This window comes from Planococcus citri, chromosome 5 (assembly GCF_950023065.1).
Source record: "Planococcus citri chromosome 5, ihPlaCitr1.1, whole genome shotgun sequence".
Classification (NCBI taxonomy): domain Eukaryota; kingdom Metazoa; phylum Arthropoda; class Insecta; order Hemiptera; family Pseudococcidae; genus Planococcus; species Planococcus citri.
In genome coordinates, this window is record NC_088681.1 from 46,517,291 (window position 1) to 46,542,903 (window position 25,613).

Here is a 25,613-nt window from a genome sequence, read left to right on the forward strand (position 1 = left end):
TATTTTTTTGCCAAAACTATCAAAAAGCTTCTTTTTTCTGTCTAAACTTTCATATCAAGTCCTGTTTTCTGCCTAAATAAAAAATTCCTGTTTTTTTCCAAAATTGCCAGTTCTACTTTTCTCATTTCCTCAATCAACCCTTGTAATTTTTCATTTGCTTTTTAAAAAAAATTTTCTAATGATCTTTGAAAATGGAAACATTTTTATCCCAATTTTTGGCTTAAGCCTTCTCTCCACCAAATTGAATCCTCTCTCTTGATACTTAAGGGATTTAGAAAATTGGAAAAATTGGTATGAAACCCAGTAAAAGTCAGGATAAATTAATTTTTTCGAAAGAGTGAACACTGAACACCCTGTACTTGAGGGGGGGGGCGTGGCAGACTTTATATAGATAGATGTAAGCTTACGAGTAGAATAATATTCGATAAAGTCTCTGAAAAATCGTGAAAAATCGCTGAAGACTCGCTATTATTTCACATTTTAAAAATTTGTATACATCTTGCAAAATTTAATTTGCTCTCTATTTATTGTCGAATTTTTTGAGAATTTTTCAAAATCGAAATACATTAGGCCACATGTGGAGAAAAATCAAAATTTTACCCATTTGACCTGAAAAATTGAAGTGTTCTTGGTGGTTTATTTTTGATCCCTCCCTCTCTGAATCGATTTAGAAACGTCTGTAAACTGTAGCGAATGTTTGAAAAATTATATTACAGTTTTCAAGCAATCGATTGGAAAAGTTTTCGAGTCGTTTTGATCCGTCCAAATGAACATATCAGTTCATGAGAAACCAAACAGCATATTTTCGAGATGCAATTCCATTAGAAATTGAAGCTTGATAATCTCAAATTCAGTACGAAGAAATCCCTGCCCAAGTCTCTATTATGAAATATTCTAAAATTTTCAAATTTTTTGGATGGTATTTGGCCCTAATCCTTCTCCCCCCTCACCCATTATCAAATTTGAAAGAAGTGAACTACATCGAGTCGAACCAACGACATAAAGTAGTATAGAAATCGTCTTGCGAAACGATTCAAAATGGAAATTCTCATCCCGAGATGTAGAAATCACTACTTTGCTGCATGCTGGTCCATGCATCTCGCAAACGACGTCTCTGCTTCTTCCTCCACTCCCTTCACTCGCGAGTCGCGATTCAGGGTTCAACGCCAGAAAGAATTTTCGCATCGACGTCGTCATCGTCGTAGCGCTCCTAGTATCATTCACGATGGCAACATCCGCGTTCTTTCGTGAATGATATACGATAGTAATTTTGTTTTTGATTTAATGGCCTATTAAGGGCATACCGATAACGATGCTGCAGCCGGACTGCGGAGTGATGCGATGAAGAGACGATTTTACTCGCGAGGAATTTAGGTGAAGGTGTCGCGAACCTAGCTAAGATGGATTACATTTTCGGTGGTTCTTTTTTTTTTTTGCCTTCACTTACCTCGTATTTGGGTTTTGTTTTACGAGTGTGAGGATTGAAAGAGTGTATACGTAGATGCAGTTACGACAACGACGACGACGACGACGTCGACGATGATGATGAGATGATGATGTTTATACATGGCCATTATTTATTCGTACATACTCGTACGTAGTATGTGCGCGTATACACTACTCTCATGTACGAGTTAAATAGACGCAGAAAGGTTTTAATATACTTAACTTTTCAATAGTAAGGAAAGGCTCGCGTGAGAAGATTCTAAATCAACATTCTCACGGCGATAAATTAGAGTATTTCGATGATGCGAGCTTGATTTTTAATATGTACATGTTGGTCATTCGGCGAACGACCATGTGGGTTTTGTTTATTTTTACATTTTTGTTTTGTTTCAGCCTCGGATCGATCCTCTTTGCGAATAGGAAACCTCGCAATTGAGCAAAGAAATCCGAATTTTTCAAGATATTAAATTCTTAATGGTTTAGTACGTACACAGGTTGATCCTAATACAAGGTTCGTGCGAGTGCTTCCGTGTGAAATATTTTCAAAGAAATATCAAATTTTAAGCTGGTGGAGTGATTTGAGAAATATGTACACCTTTCTGAGCTCGTTGCGAAGTCAGAAGTGTCCTTTGCGAGATGTTTGGAGTAGAAAAATCCAGAAAAATGTTTGACATTAGTGTTGTATAATTGAGTTGAAAAGTTGAAGTTCTCGAAATCTAATTGAGACAATCCTGGAAATGCAGGAACGCATGAAAGAGGATGGAGTTTTGAATGTCTCAAATTTTAAAAATCGGCATTCCCTGCATTTTCGAAAAATTTCAATGAAATTCACCGCTCACGATGTTTGGAAAATTTGACACCCCTCCTTCCACTATTTCGTGTGCGGTTAATGTGATATGGGAAATTGAAAAAAATTATCCTGGAAAACTGGGGAAAAGTCAGAGAAAATTATTTATGTTGGAAAGTGAACTCTGTGAATGGGCCAAGATCAGATTTTTTCACAAAAATGTAATTGCAGTCCAAGTTATCACTTTGATCATCTCTTAGGAATCCGTTGAAATGCCTATACACCCGGAAGTCGACGAAGGGATGCTCAATCAAAGGTTCAGCGAATGAAAATTTGGTTACTTTGGCTCAAAAGTTCGATAGGATACCCTGTATAAGGGTGAAGGTCGTACTTCCTAACAACAAATCTAACCTCTACATCCTCACATAACCAATTCCCGGAGTCGTAACAAATAATTGCCAAATTAGTGCCCGATTAAATATAAACCCGATGGACTTTTTATCCAGTTTTACGCAGCGTCGTCATCATCATCATCGTCGTCGTGCCGGCCACAGCCTGGCATGGCATACAGATTGACCCGGCGGCTGAATATTTGTAGACAGCGAGGTACCAGCAAATCCGGATAAATAACAAACATTCCGTTCGCATGTCGTTCACCTTGGATCGGCCACACGCATCATCCACGCCGTATCGCTGCAGCGACCATCATCAGCACATAGATCTACTTCGCATACATCGTTGGCTAATTTACCATCATTCTACCAGACAGATCCGTTTTTTATTGACCTACGTGATATCGAATATGTTTATCCGAGAATAAGATGTTTTCTTGTAAATGTACGAGTGGATACCATTGGCAAACGAAATGAGCGTAAGTATAAGTACACGTGAAAATACGAGTCATTTTTACTCAAATCGTCTTGAAAATTATGTCTTTGGAGGTCCTGAAACATAAAATAGCGTGATTTTTCAAAATGGAGTGATTAATACGAGTAATAATATGCTCATTTTAATTTCAATTTTCCTCTATATCGAGTCCAGCAGAGTGTGATTGAGTAAAAAGCAGCTCAGATTTTCGATTTATCACGCAGAGGAGATTTTAAATCTACTTCTGTCGATTCTGACCCATAATACTCGTAAAGCCCCCCGAGGTCACCTTGTTTTTCAAAAACTAAATTTTCTTCCAAATCTTACCACTCCAGTTACTTTACGAAGGAGAAAATATTGAATAGTGATGTACATATTAAAAAGTGAATTGACGAAAGATATTTTGAAGAAATTTCTCCTCAATTTTTCAAAATAAAATTTTGATTTTGAAGCGAATAGATTTTTTTTGAAAGGTTATTAGATGAATTTTTGAAACAATTTTTTGGGTTCTTTTCAATTTTAAACATTTTTTCATGTGACTTTATTGAATATTTCCCATCTTTGAACAGATTTGTTTATAATTTGGTAGGATTTTAAATGAACTTTTGAAAATAACGGAAGCTCTTAAATAGAGAGTTTCGTGTAATTTTTTGAAAATTATTTCCATTTTGATAGTGGAATTCAGAATATTTCGAAAGCATTTTCAAAGAATTTCCAAAATAGTTTATTGAATTTTTTTTGTGTGCCTTTGAGCGTTTGGGGGGGGGGGGTTGCACGTTGAAGGGAATAATTTTTAACAGTTTTTGAATTTGATTCGATTTTGAGTGCCTAGATTTTTATGTCAAATCCACCCAGTTTGAAGTTTGGGTTTTTGGATTTTGCTTTAATTTTTTTTTTGTAGGTTCCTCACATTAGGAAAAAAATAAAATCGCCACCATTGACTACCAAATCTTCTAGTATAACATGCGAGGTGGGTTTTTTCGGCAGTTAAAATTGCTGGTCACAATCCAACTTTGTAATTTAATTGCTCCGAAACTGCTGCACTTGATGAAAATCTGTTTGTGAAGTATTGAAAGTGATTCAGAGCAAATAGGCACTTAGCTTCAAAAATTACGTCAAAAATTGTGAAATTTTGACGTTTGAATATTTTGAAGGATCATGATCAGTTTCAAAATGCTTGCTTTTCAAAGTCTGAATTACGTCATAAAATTTTTTTTAATCCAAAAGGAATTTGTATATTTTCCTGATACATATTTACAATAACGAGCTTTTCATGATGGAATTGAGAGAGCTGAATAAGAATTTCACCTTGTTTTTTTTTCGATTCGGTACCCGCGAAACCTTCATTGGCTTTATCCATTTTCTGAAATGGAATAATCATTATAGAGAAAATGATCTGCAAGTTTGTTCGAACATTTACATTAGTCAAAATCTGATGTTCAGAAGATTTGTTGCTCTACAGAGCAACCGATTCGTCTCGAGTTAGATATCTCCTTTCCTTTAAACAAATTATGGGTTGAATTTCTTTTTTTAAATCAAAACTTCTCGAAAATGGGTTAAAATGACATTAGACTTCCTCAAGTTCAGATTAAACGTTCTGGTGGCCTATGAAACTGATGAAGGCATAATTATTTTGTTGCATTTTTGCACAATTGTAAAATCTAGAAATTCGTCTAAATTTCTCTAAATCCATAAAACTGGTGAAAAAAATTTCGAAGTTTAAAAATATGGTGTAATTTTTAAACTTCGTTGATCAATTTTTTGGTGAATCGTTCGCGAACGAATTGATTAATTTTTGGCGAATCATTGGCGAACGAATTGATTCGTATAAGTGACTCGTTCGCGAACGAAACGATTCATGTAATTAATTTTTGGTAAATTATTCGCGAACGAAATAATTAATTTTTCGCGAATCATTCGCGAACAAATTGATTAATTTTTGGTAAATCATTCTCGAATGAATTGAATAATTTTTGGTGAATCATTTACGAACGAATTGATTCGTATAAGTGACTCGTTCGCGAACGAAACGATCTATTTAATTCATTTTTGGTGAATCATTCGCGAACAAATTGAATAAATTTTAGTAAATCATTCACGAACGAATTGATTCGTATAAGTGACTCGTTTAGTCGTTCGCAAAGGAAACGGTTTATTTAATTAATTTTTGGTAAATTATTCGCGAACGAATCGAATAATTTTTGATGAATAATTCGCGAACAAATTGATTAATTTTTGGTGAACCATTTGCGAACGAATTGATTCATATAAGTGACTCGTTCGCAAAGGAAACGATTCATTTATTTAATTAATTTTTGGTAAATCATTCGCGAACGAATTGAATAATATTTGGTAAATCATTCGCGAACAATTGAATAATTTGTGATGAATTATTCGCGAACAAATTGATTAATTTTTGGTGAACCATTTGCGAAGGAATTAATTCGTATAAGTGACTCGTTCGCGAACGAAACGATTCGTTTAATTAATTTTTGGTAAATTAATCGCGAACGAATTGAATAATTTTTGATGAATAATTCGCGAACAAATTGATTAATTTTTGGTGAACCATTTGCGAACGAATTGATTCGCACAAGTGACTCGTTCGCGAACGAAACGATTCATTTAATTAATTTTTGGTGAATTAATCGCGAACGAATTAATTAATTTTTGGTGAACCATTTGCGAACGAATTGATTCGTATAAGTGACACCGTTCGCGAACGAAACGATTCATTTATTTAATTTTTGGTAAATTATTCGCGAACGAATTGAATAATATTTGGTAAATCATTCGCGAACGAATTGAATAATTTTTGGTAAATCATTCCCGAACGAATTGAATAATTTTTGATGAATAATTCGCGAACAAATTGATTAATTTTTGGTGAACCATTTGCGAACGAATTGATTCGCACAAGTGACTCGTTCGCGAACGAAACGATTCATTTAATTAATTTTTGGTGAATTAATCGCGAACAAATTAATTAATTTTTGGTGAACCATTTGCGAACGAATTTATTCGTATAAGTGACTCGGTTGCGAACGAAACGATTTATTTAAATAATTTTTTTTTGCTCTGCTTGTAGTCCTTTTGATATGAAATTACGATATATTAAAAAAAAATTTTTTGAAGGTTATTGACTTGATTAAAGAGTTTCTTTTTGAGAACTTAGTTCTTTTTTCATAAAAATCTGACTGCAGTTTGTAGTTTTTTGCTCCTTAAAAAAGTATTTGTTCAATGCTGGTATTGATCGTGAATATCGATAAGAAATGAACCTGTTTTGGTAGTTTCGATGTTGTTGGAACATTTTTATATTTTCAATTAATCCTACCATCGATCGGTAGGTACATAGGTACATTTCGTACATGATAATTTCATCTCCAATTAGTGGAGTTGGTGGCGGAAGGTTTTTTTTCTTTCTTTCTCACATTCTTTTCATTTATGTACATTTCGACATATGCTAAGAAGACGATCACGCCTATTTTAAGCACCGGCGGTGCAGTAGTTTTGATAAAAGCGCGATTGTGTGCATACGCTTGCGACGACGACGAGTTAAATCCTCAATAATTTCCAGTCTAATTAACAAATAAAAGAGGAACTCGTATCGAGCCGCCGAAAATCGTTCAAGTTTTACGTGAAAATTACTATACACGAGATGGTTTATTAATTCCGCTTTCGAGCCGCCGAAATGACAACGTTCTTCCTTTATTTATTTATTTTTACGATGCATAACCTGGCGAGAATTTACTATTGAACCGGCAGCATTTACCGCGCGCGACGACTTTGAACCGAATTTTTGTTGCGGATTCGAGTAAATGTAAATTTCGCGGTGTCGTGGATACTGGATAATACATGCAGATACGCGAACGCGAATTGCAGGAACCGGTCTGTTGCGTGCGTGATTAATGTAAATATTAAAATTCGTCTCCATTAATAATGTACTATCATGTAGTACGAGTACCGTATACGAGTGATACTGTTATCGTCGTGGATGCTGAGACAGTGCAGAATATACCCGGCTTCCCCAATCCCCAGGTGGCATTTGGCTTGATGTGCGATTATTTAGACTGAAATTTCGCCGTCGGTTTTACATATTTTTTTTAGCTATATCGAGCCGGCGATTCTTTTTGAAATTTGCATCAGCACGCAGTCGGCCAATGGTCTCGCTAAATTGTTGATTGGCCCGAAATACGACTAACATTAGTTTGGCTTGCCCCTCCGCCGTCAAGTTCGTTGGCTTTTCTTGTGCGGCGTATATTTTATATAAGCCTGGAATCCCGAATGAGTTGAATGTTGTTGCGCGAGTAATTGATGGCGTAGATGCGAACGAATCGATGATGGGAATTAGCATTTATACGTTGCCCCGAAGCTGCTGTGCTGATCTAAGCCGAGCTGCTTACGCAGCTACGAATTCGAAAATTACCGATGTGTAAATTGAAATTTTTCTACGACCAGCAACAATTTACGATTGGATAGATTAACGAACGAGTGGAAATTTTTTTCGCTTGAAACTATTAATCGAATTTATTATCGGATGTGTTGGCTGCAGTGAAGGAGTGCACAATGTATTCGCAGGTATGAGATTCGATTTGGGAAAATTTGGTGGTTTTCGGGTTATTGATCTGTATTCTAGGATGATAAACTTTCATCTGTCGGTTTGAGAAATTAATATTAACAAGATTTTATACATATGATCGTTTGATAATGAGAACCCGGAATTTAGTAGTCTGAAAATTTGATATGTGATCGTAGAATGATGATTTTTTCGGGAGAAAGGAAAAATGGTGGAGGGGTGGAGGGGGAGAATCTTAAATACTGATAAACTTGAAAGAAAAGTCTGTATAAGTGGAAAAATAATGAATTTTCGTGGATAGACAGACAAGCAGAATTGCTCAATTTTTGTTTCAGAAAAAGTGATTTTTTTTTCATTTTCATGATGAACATTTTTGTGATTCATGTTCTTCTTGAAAAGTCAAGAAAAAATGAGAAAAATGTTCAAGAAAATCTAGAAAAATATCAAAAGGAGACTAAATAGTATGTCGTTGAAACGGTCTAATTCAAGTAAAAATATGCATAATTTTCTCACCTAAAGTGGATAGAATCAAATAAAGCAAATTCAATGAGACTTTTATAGTCAGGGGAGTGCCAGTTGAAAGTTACAGAAAGCTTATTTTTATGAAAAATGGGTTCAAAATAATGAATGATACGAAAAAGAACCCTGAATAAATGTATAGTTACGTTACACGTCTATTATTTTGAAGTGTCGAATCATTTTCATCACATTTGAAGTGGAAAAAATATATGTACATATTTTCCCGCCATTTTTGACCATTGAATTCCTCCCTAGCTCTTCTTGAAAAAACCAACTTGAAATGTCGAAACATTGCATATGCCAGAAGAAGATGTCACAGATGTTCATTTTGTTGCAGGGTGTCCATCCTCTTGGAAAACCTGGAAAAGTCAGGGAATTTGGTCGGTCTGGAAAAATCAGGAAATTTCGTAATTTTCACGCAAAATCCATGGAATTAAAAAAAAAGGATCATTGCAAATTTCGGATAAGTGCCTGAGATGAAAGGAAAACATTATTTTTTACTTCTCGAAACACAAATTTTCGAGATTTCTTTTTCAGAAGCAAAATAGAAATTTCTAGATAACAAAAATCAAGTTTTGAAGCCAAAAAATGAACTCACAAAAAAACATGGTTTTCATGTCTCTCGAAATACAAATTTACAAGACCTTTCGCCCTCGCTTGGGTCTGTGCTGTTCAGTATTCTTTTAAAAAAAAAACATCATTCAAATTCTAAAATTTTAAAAGCCAGAAAATAAACTACTCGTCCTCACGTTAAAAAAAAATCGTTTTTATGCCTCTCGATGTACAAATTTTCAGAAGCTTTCGGCCTCGCTTCGCTCGAGCCTATTCTCTTATTTTTTTTAAAATGTGACTTCCTTAAAAAAAACATCATTCCAATTCTAAAATTTAAAAAACTAAAAAAAAACTCGTATTGAAAATAATTTTTGTTTTTAGGCATCTCGAAATAGAGATTTTCAAGAGCCAATTTGTTTCTCATTTTAACATGAACAAATTTCACATTTTAAGGCCTCCAAAAATGCAAAAAAAAAGAAAAATTTTCATAAGTCGTATGAAAATTGTATCAATCGGCAAAATTTATGTTTTTCTACCACATTAATCCAGAAATTTTCATTCGACACCACCCCTCTCAAAAACCTAAAAATTGCTTCTACTTTAGAAATGAAGCCCAACATCAGGGTGTCCAACTCTCCACAAGGCTGAAAAACCTGGAAAACCTGGAAAAGTCAGGGAAAAGTCACGGAATTTCGTAATTTTCACGCAAAATCCCTGGAATTTTGAAAAAACGATCAATTGCAAATTTTATGGATAAGGACCTGTGATGGAAGAAAAACATTATTTTTTACTTCTCGAAGTACAAATTTACAAGAGCTTTCGTCCTTGCTTTGGTCTGTTTTGTTTTCTTTGTCAAAATCAACTTCCTTCGAAAAAAATATCATTCGAATTCTAATATTTTAAAAGCCAAAAAAAACTACTTGTCCTCGCATGAGAAAACCTCGTTTTTATGCTTCTCGAAATGCAAATTTTCAGAAGCTTTCGCTCGAGCCTATTCTCTTTTCTTTTTCGAAAGTAAACTTCTTTCTAAAAAACATCATTCCAATATTAAAATTCAAAAAATCAAAAAATAAACTCTGCATTAAAAAAACCTCGTTTTTAGGCAACTCGAAATGAAAATTTTCAAAAGTTCCACCCCGGGCTTATTTGTTTCTCATTTTGAAAAAAACAAATTTCATATTTTCAGGCCTCCTAAAATCCAAAAAACAGAATAAAAATGTTCATAAGTCATATGAATATTGTATCAATTGGCCAAAATTGATGCATGTTTTATTTATTTATTTTTAATTTAAAAAGTTAATAATCGAAGTTTAGCTGTTTTTTATATCCAAAGATGTATCCAGTTCGAAGAGAAGCTTATGAAATAAAATTAACCCCCCCCCCCCAAAAAAAAAAAATCCGCCTAAATTAAAGTGTAGGGTAAGCATAGAAAATTGAAAAAAATGGAAAACCTGGAAAAGTCAAGGAAAATCATTTCCAGAAATGAGTGGACATTCTGAACATGATATCTGCTCCGAGTCCTCATTAGTTCTCGACGCGGCCTTTTTGAATTGTCATTCGACATTTTTGTTGTAAATTCACTCCCTCCCCCCCCCCGCCAGAAAATTTGAAGTGCGACGCCACTGATTACATGTTAACATTTTTTTTTAAATTGAAAAATTTATAATAATCAAAATTTAGCTGTTTTTTATATTCGAAGAAGTATCCAGTTCGAAGAGAAACTTTTAAAAAAATACCCCCCCCCCAACTTCTTCTTTAATCAAAGTATGGGGTATCGAAGTATAAAAAATTGGAAAAAATGACCTGGAAAAGTCAGGGAAAATGACTTGCCAAAAATAGTGGATACCCTGCTGTTGGTTTCCACCTTTCCATCCTATTTGAGCCTTCTTCAGGATTGAAATCATGTCTTCTGTAAATCTTGATGAATTATTATGAAAACATCAAAGTATAATCTTTCAGGTTATTCACGCAGATCTTACTTCGAAATTTGTCTCTCTCATATCGAATTTATGACTGTTTTTTTTTTTTTTTTTAGTTTTTTGGGCTTACTTCTTGAGCCCTGATAATGATTCTGATGAACTCGGAATTCCAGAAAATCTTGTCAAGTTACATTTGAAATAATTCCGGATTATAATATTCGTGTTCAATTTCAATTCTATTTTTGAGAAAGTTCGTATGATTCTTCTATTCTCCTACTCTTCCTCATCCTTCTCCTTTGCAGGGAGGAGACCTTCACCAGTGGTTTTTTGACGTCCAAGTACTCGTACATTTAAAATTTTGAATTTAAATGTCATGAGGAATCGTTCGAGAACGATTTTCTACAAGTTCTTACGATCTGTACTTTTCAATGCTCATTTTGTATGAAAAAATACTCTGTGAAAATCTCAATTTTTGATTCTGAGATTCTATATTAAAACACCTTGAAAAATAATTAAAAATTATTGATTCATTTTTTCACCCATTAGAAAACATTTTAAAAAACCACTGAATTTTCCTTGCTTTGTGCTTAGCAAAGAAATCCTTTTAATAACGTCTACGGATACGACTTTAAATTAATTTTATTTGAAATTATCACTTTTCCATCTACTTTTTTATTTTCTAAAAAAAAAAAAACACCTTCATGAGTAAATCTGCGCATACCAAAGAAAATATAACTGATATATTTTCACATTATTATAGCAAAAAAATGACGAGAAAGCATATTTTCCACGAATTCATTTCTCTTCTCCTTCTTTTTAAAAGTGAAACGAAAAAAAATGCAATTAGAAATCACCGTCTTTGTAATTGAGAAACGAAAAAAGGTGGTATTCGAGTAGATAAACACAAAAACCTCGAGTTATTATTCGATTAAATAAAGTAACTTTTTACCATTATTAAGATTGTACAAGTAAAGTAATCTCATAGTTAAAATAAAAAACAGCTCGTTTTTATCGCAATTCAACAAAAATAATGGAATGCGATTTGAAAAAAAAGTACGACGTTAAAAGAGAAACGGAAAAAATAGCGAAAATAATGTAGAAATGAACGCGCAAACACACCGAGTTTTCTTGCGTCAAATTATCCTACCGAGTTCTTTAATTTTATAAAGTCTCGCCCTTACCCTAACCCCTTCACCTTATAAACTTTTTTCACGATTCGTTCTATTGTAAATATACGTGTAAAAAAAAGCTCTAAAATAATTAAACGTTTTAATACTATAATTCGAGAAACGAAAAATGCTTCGTTAAACTCGTGTGCATGTTTTTCCCTAGAGTATTTTATTATTTACGGCGAATCGGTTATGCAATTTTATGTACATGAATGAAGACTAGACTGGTAAAGAGCACTACTGGCGAATAATTCGCTGTTTGTGTACGTTTCGAACGTTGTGTTTTTAGGTGGAATACGAGTGGTTTTTTTTCTTCATTCGAGGTATGGATGGATTTGGTTTCGTGAAGGGGTGAGGGGGAATGGTATTGTACAGAATTACTTTTTTTTCTATACTGAATGCTGATAGGAAAATGGTTATAAAGATGTATTGTCAATTTTGAAATTATTAAGTTTTTTTTTTTTTTTTTTTTGAGAGAGAGATTACATGGATTATTTTTATCGGTGGGAGGAGGGGGCAGCAGGAAAGAGGTGAAGTTATTCCGTGTATAGATTCGACCTAAAATTTAGGGAAGCAGGAAGGCAGGAGGTATGTTTATTTTTTCAGTAACATGCGAAAATTCTCATCTGTTACGATGGATATTTTTTGAACAATCATACCTATATTGGTCAAAAAGAATTTTACTATCGAGAAAGTCATTAAATAAGAATTTCAATAGGTCGAACAATTTTTGAAAATTTTAAAGCATATTTTTTTTTTTTTTTTTTAAGTTCTAATTTGAGAAATTGATCTTGCACCTAAAGCTTTAGTTTGGAATCATCTGAAAAATATTGTATGATAACAATTTTTCATTTTAGACCGAAGTATCGTATTTTCAGAATGAGTTTTTCAAATATATGTACTAATAAGGGCACCTCGTCCTCCGAATTTAGGGACAAATTTGAAAAAAACTTTGAGGTCATGCGATATATGGAATAGTATGTTTTCAAAGGTGCTGAATACGAATATAATGTATTTTTATCGATTCGACTTCATCGACGCCCCCTGCACCCTCTTAACTGGGGTGAAAACTTGCTAATGTGACGCAATTGTATGATAACGAAATTTTTGAAAACTTTTTGAGCATTGGTGATTCAATTTGGAGTAAATGTTTGGTAATTTATAGATTCTGCTAATTTTTTGGAGAGGATATGGTAAAGTTTATGTTGAAAATACCGAAGGAAAATTGGCAAATCATGCCCAGCTCCAGACTCGTCTTTGAATCTGTTGTCCTTTCAAGGGAATTCCACGTTGTGAGTGGAAAAAGGTCCGTGAGTAGGCAGAGGATGTAGATTCAACTAAATTAATCTTTACGAATTTATACGTGGTGTATTTATTATGTATTTGTTAGTTGTATATGGTCATGGTGGCGAGTAATTAATTTTAAAAGGAAAACGACATCGACGACGAGCCGATGACGACGCACCATGCTTAGCTCATCAAACATAAACGTCGTCGTCGATCGAGTCGAAATGACAGGTTAATTGAAATCATGGTGCGGATGTCCTTTCGATTAGTGTTCGATTTGCATCTTCGATAAGATGACCGCGTCACGAATTTATAAAGCTGTCCGTTAATTTTGTATTCTGATGGTGTAATGTACGCGTATTCGATTTATATTTCCTCTGGTAGGTGTAAAAGATCCTCCTTATACTCGATTACGATAATAATTGTACAAATCAAACAGCATCAGCATCGCAAAACCAAACGATCGTCTCGTATTACTCGTCGTTGTACTTATAATATGTGTAAGCATAATAAAAGAATGGAACGATATTGATGGTTGGCGTTATGTATAGCAGAGGAAGGGGATAGGGAGGAGGTGAAAAGAAATCACGGTAATTTGTTGCGTCTATAAAGGAGGCAAAAGGTAAACGATTGTTCTTTCAAACGAATGATTAAGTACATGGAAATGTGTATAATTTTACTCGTTATTAGCGATGATTATTTCTTTTCTTCGATCCGTTCTTTCTGCTTTGTTCGAAGATGCTTCACATCGTGGCTAAATATTAAAATGATTACATGTACATCGGCGTGTATCAATTTGTTATGAAGGTGACATCATTAAAAGGTTAAGGTGTAGGCTTTATTTTAATATTCGTTCGTATTTATTAATTATTAATCGTATACTTATGTACTCAGTTTATTATGCTCGTGTGCGAGTAGATATTTTCATATGTGGCCTACATTATATGTATTCCTTATTTAATGATTTATAAGTAGTGATTAGTCGAGAACGAAAAATTAATATCGCGCGTAAATCGATGATAAAAGGATTTTAATGAAGAATTTGTGCCGACACCCGGAACTTTACAAATGACGATTGATCGAGGATGAGATTTTTGAAGTCGACGAGTTGTGGAATAGTGTATCTTTTTTGTGTGGCAGAATTATGATTGCGGATACGAAAAGTTCGAGAATTAGTCGGTTTGGAAATTGAAGCTTAGAATTGAATCAGCCTGCGACTCGGAGAGCTTTTTTGAAATCTTCTCCGAGATTTTATCGAACTTTTAAAAAAAAAATTGATCATTATTTAGGTGTTTAGTAGGATAATCTTTGACAAAAATATCCATATTTTTTTGAGATTCTGTGGAATTGGTTCTATATTTTCAAGGAGCCTACAAGTAGAAAATTGACAAAAAAATTGAAAAACTTTTCAATTTTTTTCAATTACAGTGGAAATCGCTTATAATGAGATCGGTTAGTACGAGATTTCGGATACAACGAGCAAAATGCTCGGTCCCGAGCACAACGCCATTTAAACATGTACAATATGGTACCTGTTAGAACGAGCTCATTTATAACGAGGAATCCGGATAGTACGAGCTGAAATTCTTGAAATTTGGTTCATTTTATTGTCTTTTCTTCCGCTTATAACGAGTGTTCATGCAAAAAACATTCATTAAATCCCAAATTTAAGTTTTGTAAGTTAATTTGGTGAAATTTTATTGAAATTCAGAAAGATTTTGTGGCATTTTTAGAAAAACAAAACTTTCTAAAAAGCTGCTGGAGGCTCTAGAACTGCTCAATAAATGCTTTGAAATTGTTACCAATCGATTTGACAAGTCGAAAATAGTAGTAAAATTGACAATTTTTTTCCTACACGTGTTATACGAGTATCATTTATAACGAGAAGCTCTTTACATCCGGTTATTATAAGATACTCGTTATAAATGCAATACCTTTTAGTACGAGAGACCGGATACAACGAGCAAAATGTCCGGTCCCTTCAATCTCGTTGTAAGCGATTTCCACTGTACCTTATGTCCTTTTATCACTTGAATATTTTGATAACTCGAAGTTTCCCTCATTTTTCATTGAAAGAGCTCATTTCCTGTTGGAGGAAAACTTTCAAACTTTTTAAATTAGATACTTAGGTAGTAGGGTGTTCCTTATTTGTATGGTGAAAAATTTTTTTTCGATTTTTTTCGCTCCCACCCCCCCCCCCCAACATGACCTCGGGTGAGAAAATAATACCCTGAAAATTTCAGCCCCCTAGGTGAAAAAAAAGTCGTGCCGATGGGCCCCCAATTTTCCCATAATATGAAAAAATCGAAGTATCACGCAACATTTTTAAAATTGTGAACTTTCTAGTTCTAACACCTCAGTTAAGTCCCTACTTACGTAAAATCAACCTATTTACCAATTTCAACCCCCTATCTCCACCCAAGACTAACCAGTGGATTAGAGGGGAGAGCTCATATTTATGCCTACATACTAGTGAAAAAATACATATTTAATGACGCCCTAAATTGTTGTCGGGTTTCACGAGAAAAACTTCTTCAATCACGTTAGTAAAAATGAGTCGTGCTAGGGAGCACGCCTCTCCCACTCCCCCATCTCAAAATATAAAATAAATCAGAACAATTGAAATTTTTACTTTTTGTTCACATCATAATCCTTGGATTTGGTCCATTTTTATTAGATGTACTGTTAAATATTTTATGACCTGTCTACATGAAGAAAAGGTGGGACTTGTCTATGTCTCCTTCCTCAGAAAATGAAAAAAGATGAATATGTATTATTACATTTTTTTCTTCCATATTCTAATCCTTGGATTTGGTCGATCTTCATCAGAAAAGCACTACCTATGTCAAACTTTTAAAAACTTGTAGAAAAAGGACAAATTTCTGAATTTTGACTTTGAGAAACATTGAAGTGGACGTTTTGTAATAAAATTAACTTAAGTATGTCAAATTTTTGCAGAAGATTTATTGACGCTCTGATATTTTGTAGAAAAAGGACAAATTTCTGAATTTTGACTTTGAGAAACATTGAAGTGGACGTTTTGTAATAAAATTAACTTAAGTATGTCAAATTTTTGCAGAAGATTTATTGACGCTCTGATATTTTGTAATGTAAGACTTGAAATCTTGGAAAAAATCGTTGAGAACCCCTATTAATGAGATTTAATTTTCAAGTTTAAAGCAAAAAAAAAAAAAACATAAACTATCTTTGCAGAGGAGACTTTACCTCCATTCTAAAAAAAAAAATTCAACTTTGTGGATCTCTATCATCTACGTAGATGGTGAGCATTGTAGAGGGGACTGAGAAAAGGTTTTTCTGGAAAAAAGAATTATCTAGACGCATTCTGCACACAGATGAAAAATTTTCACCTAATTACGAGTACCTATAGACATCAATATTTTCATCTTTCTCAATATTCTTCAATTTTGGGGGTCTCATAAAAATGGACCACCATCATTTGGAGGACAAAAGGGTGCTTTTCTTGAAAAAGTGGTTATCTAAAAGTACCTGCTCAGGAATGAAACATTATCAAAAAATTTGTATAGATATGAATTTTTCATTCTTTTGTTGATTTTTTTCAACTTTGAGGGGCTTTAAAGGTAACCAACATGATTTGGGAGACCGGGGAGAAGGGTTTTCTTGAAAAAGGTGCTTATTTAGAAAGATTCTGCACATAAATAAAAAATTTTCAAGAAATTTCTACAGACATCAATTATTTATGTTTTTTTTTATTTTTCCAAAATTTGAGGGGCTTCATGCAAGAGAGCCAAAATGATTTGGGGGTCCAACAATGGTTTTTTTCTTGAAAAGGGGATTATGTAGAACAATTCTAATGTGGAAATGAGATATTTTCATCAAATTTTCCATAACTTTGATTTATTATCATTTTTTGTGATTTTTTTCAACTTTGAGGGCTCCTTACTAGGGGGCCAATATGGTTTGAAGGGCCGGGGAAATTTTTTTCTTAAAAAGGGGATTAGGTTAGAAACATTCTGGGGCAGAAACAAAAAATTTTCATGAATAGAACTTGTTTTCGATTTTTTTGATTTTTTCCCCATTTAGGGGGCTACCGGCACCACTTTTTTTACAGATAGGGGAAAAATAAAAAATTGAGAATTATTTTCTCACCTAAGGATATTTGGGGGGGGGGGTGAGAGCTACAAAATTCCAACTTTTCAAAATAAGGAACACCCTATTAGGTAGGTACATATTTTAATTTTTTTTGCAACTGTTTCGCTAAAAAATCGGAGAAACTTCAAGTTGTTAAAATGTTAAATTAATGTAAAAAGATGAAAATATTGAAAAGTTTTCAAAAAGTTTTTGTCAATTTTCCATGTAGGTAATTTTACTATTTTTTGGGCAGTAAAAATAATGCCTGAATGTGAAATGTTTGAAAATTAAATTCTCAGTATCTATAGCTTTTTCTAATTTGATGAAAATTTTCCAAATTTTGAAATCAGTCCCCATTTTTTATGATTTTTTTTTCAAATCCTGGAGGCTTCAAAATGGGTTGGAATGGTGAAATTCAGATTCAGGGGGTTGATTTCAGACAATCTATACCCATTTGTGCAAATTTCAAGAATTTCCTTTCGAATAGAAAATTTTTGACTTTTAAATTTTTTTTCTTTAATGCTGATCAAAAAAAACGCATTCGAGACGTCCACCGGAAAATCGGCTGAAATGTAGATGGTCGATAATAAACCACAACTCGATTTTCAGTTGCTAAAATTCATTCCTATTCTTCCTGGAGAAATTTTAGAATTCAGGAGAAGGTGATCGAAAATCGCGCTGGAGGTTCCAAAATGGCCAGAAATATGAAAATTCCGTTTGGGATAGTTGATATTAATTTCAGGACTATTTTCCACCATTTTTATCGAATAAGGATACATTTTTTTGAAACATAAATCACCGAAAATAATCAATTTGAAATTTCGAAAATTCGCCAAAAATCGATAAATAAATTTGGGAAGCTGAAATTTTAGGTTGTGAGGGTTGGTTCTAGTACAAGTTCACAAGATTTTAAACATTTTCCCATGATTGACACCATCGAATGTTTTTTCGTAATCTATAACGCATGCCATGAAGCGGAGATTCCGAAATTCAAAAATTTGCTAGAGGCTGCAGAACTGCTCAAAACGACTCAGAAACCATTTCCATTTCATTCAGAGAATTGAAGTTGAAAGTTGGACGTTGACTGTGGATACTCACCAAATTTCAGCTTTTGTGGGTCAACTTGGCGAAATTTTGAATTTTTCAAAATTATTTTTGGTCCAGATTTAATTTTTGAAAATTCATCAAAAATCAAAAAATGCACTTCAGTGATCAAAATTTGGGCTGATGATGTATTTTTGCTCGCTCTTTCGATAATATCCAGATGAGCACTTGATTGATTATATTCGAAAGTCGAAGCTAAAATGTGGTGTATATTTGATGAGATTCAATGTAACAAGTTGGTGAATCTGATGTGTTGAAAATTTTCCTTTTTCGCATTCTCAATTTGTCGGCTATTTTACGATTATTTTATTTTCGTGTTTGACGACTTGAAAAGGAAACCGGAGCTAGTTACGAAGACGATAATAATGCGCAAGTAAATGCAAATGTACCGTTAGTGTACTCGCGGTAACGAGTCGATATTCTACGTAAATGTACATTGTACGTAAAGGTGTACCGTATGCATGTACACCATGGTGTACTGGCATCACACTGGAGTGTACATCGTACTCTGTACCTTATTATGGAGGATGCGACGACGATGGCGGTGTAGCAATTTAATGCACATACGTATGCGTATAACGCGATAGATAATAAATTATTTGAAAGCGCATTTTGGAGAGTTAGGAGTGATGGTACGTTTATGGTGTACATTATAAACGCGTATGTACATATACTCGTATACGTCGTCGCTGGTAACGTTACTTTGATACTCGTAAATTACGTTTAATAACCGGAAACCGAGAGTTTATACCCGAAACCGCGACTGACTGCGACGACTCCGACGCATATGCGTACTTTACTCTTACGAATGCACCTCGCGAACATGGAAATTTTTCAACGATTGACCTTATTTAGCGAGAAACGAATTGATGAATTTTTTATCGAAGGAGAGCTCAGCATTTGAGCATTGAGGTGATTGAGAATTCAAATAAATCTCGTTCAAGTCGAGAAAATAACTCGATCTAAAAAAATGCCATGCGCAGTCGCGAATGCTTTCTAACCCTTTTACTGGAATTCACATCTCGAGGAAGCTGAAGAATCTGTAGGAGGGGAGCACACTTCGAAGATAGGTTCTGATCAAAAATATTTCTGCGTGAAGGTGAATCTTAATCCAAGCAACTTGATTTTGTGAAGATTTCTCCGATTTGGGAGAGGTGAGATCGGTCAATTTCAAAACCAGACCACCAGATAAAGATTGTGAAAATCCTCTAAAATTTCTCAAAATTGAATAAAAATGTTTTCGAAGATTGAAAAATCCTCCCAAAATGGTGGGAAAATTCATCCATATTCGTTCGAAAATCCGATTTGGGGGAGATGGGGATCGGTCAATTTCAAGGACAACACTGCCAGATAAAGATTGTGGAAATCCTCTAAAATTTCTCAAAATTGAGTAAAAATGTTTTCGTAAATTGAAAAATCTTCCCAGAATGGCGGGAAAATTCATCCATACTCGTTCGAAAATTCGATTGGGGGGGGGGAGAGGGTGAGCATTGTGAAAATCTGAAATTTCTCAGAATGTAATAAAAATGTTTCGAATTTCGAAAATTGAAAAATTCTTCCAGAATAATGAAAGAATTTATCCAAACTCGTTCGAAAATCCACCCCCACCTGGGCTCGAGGCTCTTTTTCTTAAAACTAAGCTAACAAAGTTATCATCTTCGTATGTACTTACGTATAGTGTAAACTCGTCGTCGAAATTTAACGTGGAAAATTCATAACTTGACGTTTGAGCTAGAAACTTCATGCTATATGATGCATCATGATAATATAAGACCGGAGAATGAGTGGGTGTAATTTATTACTCGATGCCTGAAAGTTATTCCCAGCATTTCGCTTATAGATTGTTTGATAGTAATTATTAGATATTTAAAAATTTTCCAAAGTTATACTAAGTTTTTATTTGTTGCTTGTGTTGTTACAGAAATTTAGCGTTTGGTATCGGTATACAAAATTTTCCCGAAGGACTGGCCGTTAGTCTGCCGTTGAAAGCAGCCGGATTTTCTAATTGGAAAAGCTTCTGGTGAGTGATTTTTTTTTTGTATAGATCTATCTATTTCTTATGGTTCAGAACTGTTCAAAAGTTGTGAAAATTGTTCAAAAAAATAATAAAAATTGCGTGGAACATTATGAGTAATGAGTATGACCAATTTATACGAGTAAAGAGCTATTTTTCGAAGAGGTAGGTATTCAAAAATCCGTCAAAATTTATTTCAAAATAATTGACTCCGAGAAAAGCATCGTGTGAGCTTTTATTCCCCTACCCCTCTGGGGAAAACGAAACCAAATCCGTGCAATCAGGGTTTTTTGCTGGTCGAAAAGCCGAGAAATTGTGAAAAATTGAGACTTTTGGATGTAAAAATTCAAGGTATCTACCAGGTCATCAAAGTCATCAAAAAGGTCATCCTTTTGCCCAAAAATTGAACAAATATTCTCAAAATTGAACGATCATTTGTCGAAATGCTGAAAGTATTGTGAAAATTATTGTTGTATTGAACTCCCAGTTACTGAAAATTGCCATAAATTTATGAAAAAATCAATAATTCAGCAACATTTTTCAAAAACTGTTTGAAAATTTGAATGCCTTGAAAATTGTTGAAAGTTGACAATAAATTACGAAAACTGAGCAAACAATCGTAAAAATGCTCAGTTATGAGTAGAGGAATTGTGGAAAATTATTATAAAAAATTGATCAAAAATCGGATTGAAATATATTTATGAAACAATCTCATAAAGTGTAATAAAAATTGTAAAATTTTCATAGAAATTACTTCGAAGTTACCTAAAAGTGGTGAAATTTCAGTAATAATAACATCATCGCAATTTAAAAATTGTAAAAAATCCTGACGTGATAGAATTGTTTCATCATATTTCTCGTCATCAGCACGAAGAATAAAAACCAGGAGGAAATCACCCATCAAAGTTGACTTTCAAATCCATGTAATTTTTTTTTTAAAAAAAAGATCGTCCAAAATTATAAATTTAGTCATCCAAAAGTCATCAAAAGGTCATCGTTTTTCATTTTTTCGATTTAATTCAGACACTTTAAAAATAAAATTATAGATTTTCGTTTAAAAATCATGCTCGGGATAGCAAAAAAATTGTTTTTTTTGCCGAAGTGGTCCAAAAAAAGGTCCTTCTATTGTGACAAAATTGCAAAGAAGTCGTGATTTTTGACCTTTCCAAAAAGTCCTGCTATTTTGGAAAAATTGAAAAGAAATCCTGATTTTTCTTATAAAAATTGAAATAAAACCAGTTTCTCTGCCAAAATAACAAAAAAAAAATCCGAAAAGTTATGCATTTCTGCAAAATTTCATATGTTAAAAATCCTAGTTCATGTTGCCAAAATTGAAGAAAAAAACTACTTTTTTGTTAAAACTTCAATAAAGGATGCTTTTTCCAGAAATTCGCCAAAAAATCCTGCTTCTTGCCTAAATTTTATAAAGTCCTGATTTTTCTTTCTAAAATTGAAATAAAAAACCAGCTTCTCTACCAAAAATGCAAAAAAAGTGCGGCTTTCCTGCCATATTTGTAACAGAGTTCTGCCTTTTATTAAAATTTTCAATTAATCGTGGCTCGCTTCTTTCCAAAATTGAAAAAAGTCCTGCTTTTTGGTCTAATAAACTACAAAAAATGCATGGTTTTTGACAAAATTGCAATAAAACTTCTGCTTTTTGCTCAATTGCAAAAAAAGTATGCTTCTTGTCAAAATTTTGATATGTAAGACTAAGTAGGTATGTCTTGTTTTTCTAGCCAAAATTGAAAAAAAGTGCTGCTGATTTGTCAAAACTGCAATAAGGGTTTGTTTTTCGACAAAATCGTCAAAAAATCCTGCTTCTCGCCAAAATTTCAAGAAGTACTGGATTTTATTTCCATGATTGAAATAAAATCAGCTTCTCTATCAAAATTGCAAAAAAGATTAATACTCTTTGCCAACATTTTCAAAAAGGCAAAACTTGCAATAGAATGTAGGTAAGGTACCTACTGCATTTTTGCCATATTCGTTAAAAAGTTATGCAGCCTTTTGTCAAAATAATTTCAAAAGAATTCTGGGTTTTCTTTCCAAAATTTAAAGAAGTCCAAAACTTCGTTTTTTTAAAATCAAAATTGAACTGAAACCAGCTTATTCTCTGTCATAATCGTCAAAAGTCCTGCTTTTTGTTAAAACTTCAAAGAAATTTTGCTTTCTTGCTTTTGTGCCAAAATTTCAAAAAAATTGTGCTGATTTTTACTTATATTTTTTTTCAAAAAGTTACACCTTTTGTCAAAATGAAAATCTTGAAGGAATCTCAGTTCTTCTTGCCAAAATTGTTAAAGAAGTCCTGCTGTTTTCTTAAAAGTAACTGCATAAGAAGTTTGCTATTTGCCAAAAAGTTCTTTTTTTTTTGCAAAATTTAAAAAAAAAAAACTCTGATTTTTACCAAAGTTTTTCAAAAAATTTGTGTTTTTTGCCAGTAGTTTAGTTTTATTCATTTTTTCATTTTTCCTAAAATTTGGAATTTTTTCGCAGGTATGGTCAATTAAGTGGAATGGTCGAACCGATAGCCGGCATGATTGGCGCAATTTTAGTAGCAATCGCATCACCCACGTTACCTTACGCATTATCATTCGCAGCCGGAGCCATGATATACGTCGTTGTTGACGATATAATACCCGAAGCCAATTCCAGGTAAGATCTTATTTCATTGTAGTATGTATTATTGTATTATATGTATATTTTGCAAAACAATCACCATTCATGTGTATACTAAGAAATGAACGTATACGTGCGTATTTTATTAGCCAACATAATTAATCGGTGATTCGGTCAAACGTATAATATAAAGCTGTGTATTATGGAGAAAATTAGCGTTAAAAGCTTTCAGCATTTGCCATTTTGGGGATCTGATCACGCGCGACTAGATCTGCTTTGTACCGTGAAAATCGCTTAAAGAAACGAAATTAAAACGTTTGCAATGTAAATATGTAGTAAACGCAAACGACTATTTTTCGTTCGCTTTTCGAAATTCGTTCTCGTATTTGCTGCATTTATACGTACGTTTAGTCTCTAAACCTATAATATACAAGTGGTGCTGTCTTGTCGGCTGCTGTAGCTGCTCGTCGCCGCCATCCCATCCGCCATCGTTCGTCGTTCTTCTCTCGAAAATGTAATGAAAATAATTTCGAACTCTTTGGAAATTCCGTTTGTTTGGTAAAGGTACCGGAGGAGGGTTTAATTGCGATGGAAGTATTCGTAGAGTGGAATTGTTTTTGCTCGTTTGCGCGAATATCGTCATGCGCTTTTAGTTTACCGTCAATGAGACGAGTCACTCGAAATCGTCGAATTTATTAAAGAATTAATATACCGGTAAAGGAAAAGTCTAGCGAGTTGAAATGGATTAGACGTGTAGTCTGTTCGTCGAAGATGAAGTAACGCTTTAGTAGAGCAACCGAGATCGAGAATTCGTCTTTTATTATTTCGCTGCTGATGTTCGAGAGAGGGCATTATTAAGCGACAAGCGAGCATTGTTTGGTTGAACTTTTTAACGGTGGAAAGTGTTTTTTTTTTTAGTTCGTCTTATTGTGTGCAAACAACGGATTTGTCGACGAGACGATTCGGTGAAGGTGATTATTTTAGAAAACAGTCTACCCTGTGCCCTGTTGCCGTTTTCTTTTGACTCATTAATATGGTGACGCTGATTGGTTGCAAGATGTACTCGTAATAATTTCAGGGATGATAATTGACAAATGTATTCGTTTATAGTTCAAAATGGTGATTGGAAAGGAGGAGGTGGGGGATTGATTTGTATAGAATACGAACCAATCGTTCGTGGATAATGTAGTCCTTCGTGACCGATTAGTTTTTGAATTGATTTTATTGTTGATGAAGAAACTTTTCACAATTTTTCAAAATTTTGACCCATTTTGAAGAAGTTATGAGCTTGGTCACGGGGTTGGACCCAAAAAGTAAGTTCATATTCGTTCTCAGCGACCCCTAAAACATACCATTCGATATATCACTCGGGGTTTTCATGATTTCCCAAAATTTGGACCCCCTTTTTGGAGCACAGAGGGACGTTGAGGGGTTGGATCCAAAAAATAAGTTCATATTCGTACTCAGCGACCCCAAAAACATACCATTTGTAATATCACTCGGATTTTTCACGATATTCCAAAATTTGGACCCCCTTTTTGGAGCACTGAGGGACATTGAGGGGTTGGACCCAAAAATAAATTCATATTCGTACTTAGCGACCCCTAAAACATACCATTCGATATATCACTCGACTATTCGCGATTTTCCAAAATGTGTGCCCCCTTTTTGGGGGCACAGAGGGACATTAGATTCATTTTTCAAATTATGTAATTCAGTTGTGTGTTAATTGAAACATCCATCACCCCCTCTCCCATCAATCTCCAGGGAGGTTTGAGGACCAATCGATGGCTGGCGGTTCGATTAGTGTAGACTTTGTAAAAAAAATTGAGCGAAAACGAATGATATTAAGTGGTAACTTCGATTAATTTATTGTACTACATAACATGTTTTGAAACATGTACTCTTTCCACCCCCTTTTTTTAGACACCCCCCTTGAGGGATGGGTATCGAGCGCAGTATCAAATCATCGAGAATTTGAAGGGGAACATTTTTAATCCTCTACGTTTTTCTCGTAAGTATAATATTTGTGGAGTAAATCGTAAAAAACATGAATCGAAACCGGTTTTAGCCCCCGAAAAAAATTAGCTCTTGGGGTAGGAGGGTCAGAGCTTTTCTGGTAGTTCTTCCCGCCCTATTGATTCATTCCATGACTAATGTAATCATTCGCGATTGAATTGCACCTTGAAAGTAATAATCACTGTTTGATCAGTAGTTTTTTACGGCGATCTGTCCAAAATAATTCATCGTTCGCAATTCTTGAATGATTCTCATCTTGAACGTCATTTGATCATCAGTGGATTTCAAGTTTAGATGATTCTTTGAAAAATAAGTGATTCAGCCGTTCAGGAGGAGGTGCCTTGTTCGTTCAATGAATGGATCTGTTGCTATGAATCTGAAGTATTCGTTAAAAAAAACACACGATTCAGTCGTTCGTTGCCGATTGATCCAAAAAGGGTTTCGGGTGCTGGTAAATCTGTTGTTGATTTCGTTCTTGAATGATTTCTAGAAGAATTGATTAGGTCGTTCGTCACTGATTTCTTCGGTGAATAATATTCCATTGTTTTCTGTTTAATTTGTTCGTTTTTTTGAAAAAAAAATCAGTATGTATTTCAGGACCATTCTATTCAAAAGTGTTTTGATCATT

The 25,613-nt window shown here is 34.0% G+C and overlaps 1 protein-coding gene across 3 annotated transcripts in view; it reads left to right on the forward strand.

Annotated features, from left to right (window-relative positions):
- Zip48C (Zinc/iron regulated transporter-related protein 48C) overlaps positions 1-25,613 on the forward strand; it is an 87,373-nt gene that overhangs the window by 53,289 nt on the left and 8,471 nt on the right. For all 3 annotated transcript variants that reach the window (XM_065366886.1, XM_065366887.1, XM_065366888.1), the window contains 2 exons: positions 20,258-20,356; positions 22,844-23,002. In XM_065366886.1, coding sequence (XP_065222958.1) covers positions 20,258-20,356; positions 22,844-23,002 — 258 coding nt within the window. The remainder of the gene's footprint in view (positions 1-20,257; positions 20,357-22,843; positions 23,003-25,613) is intronic.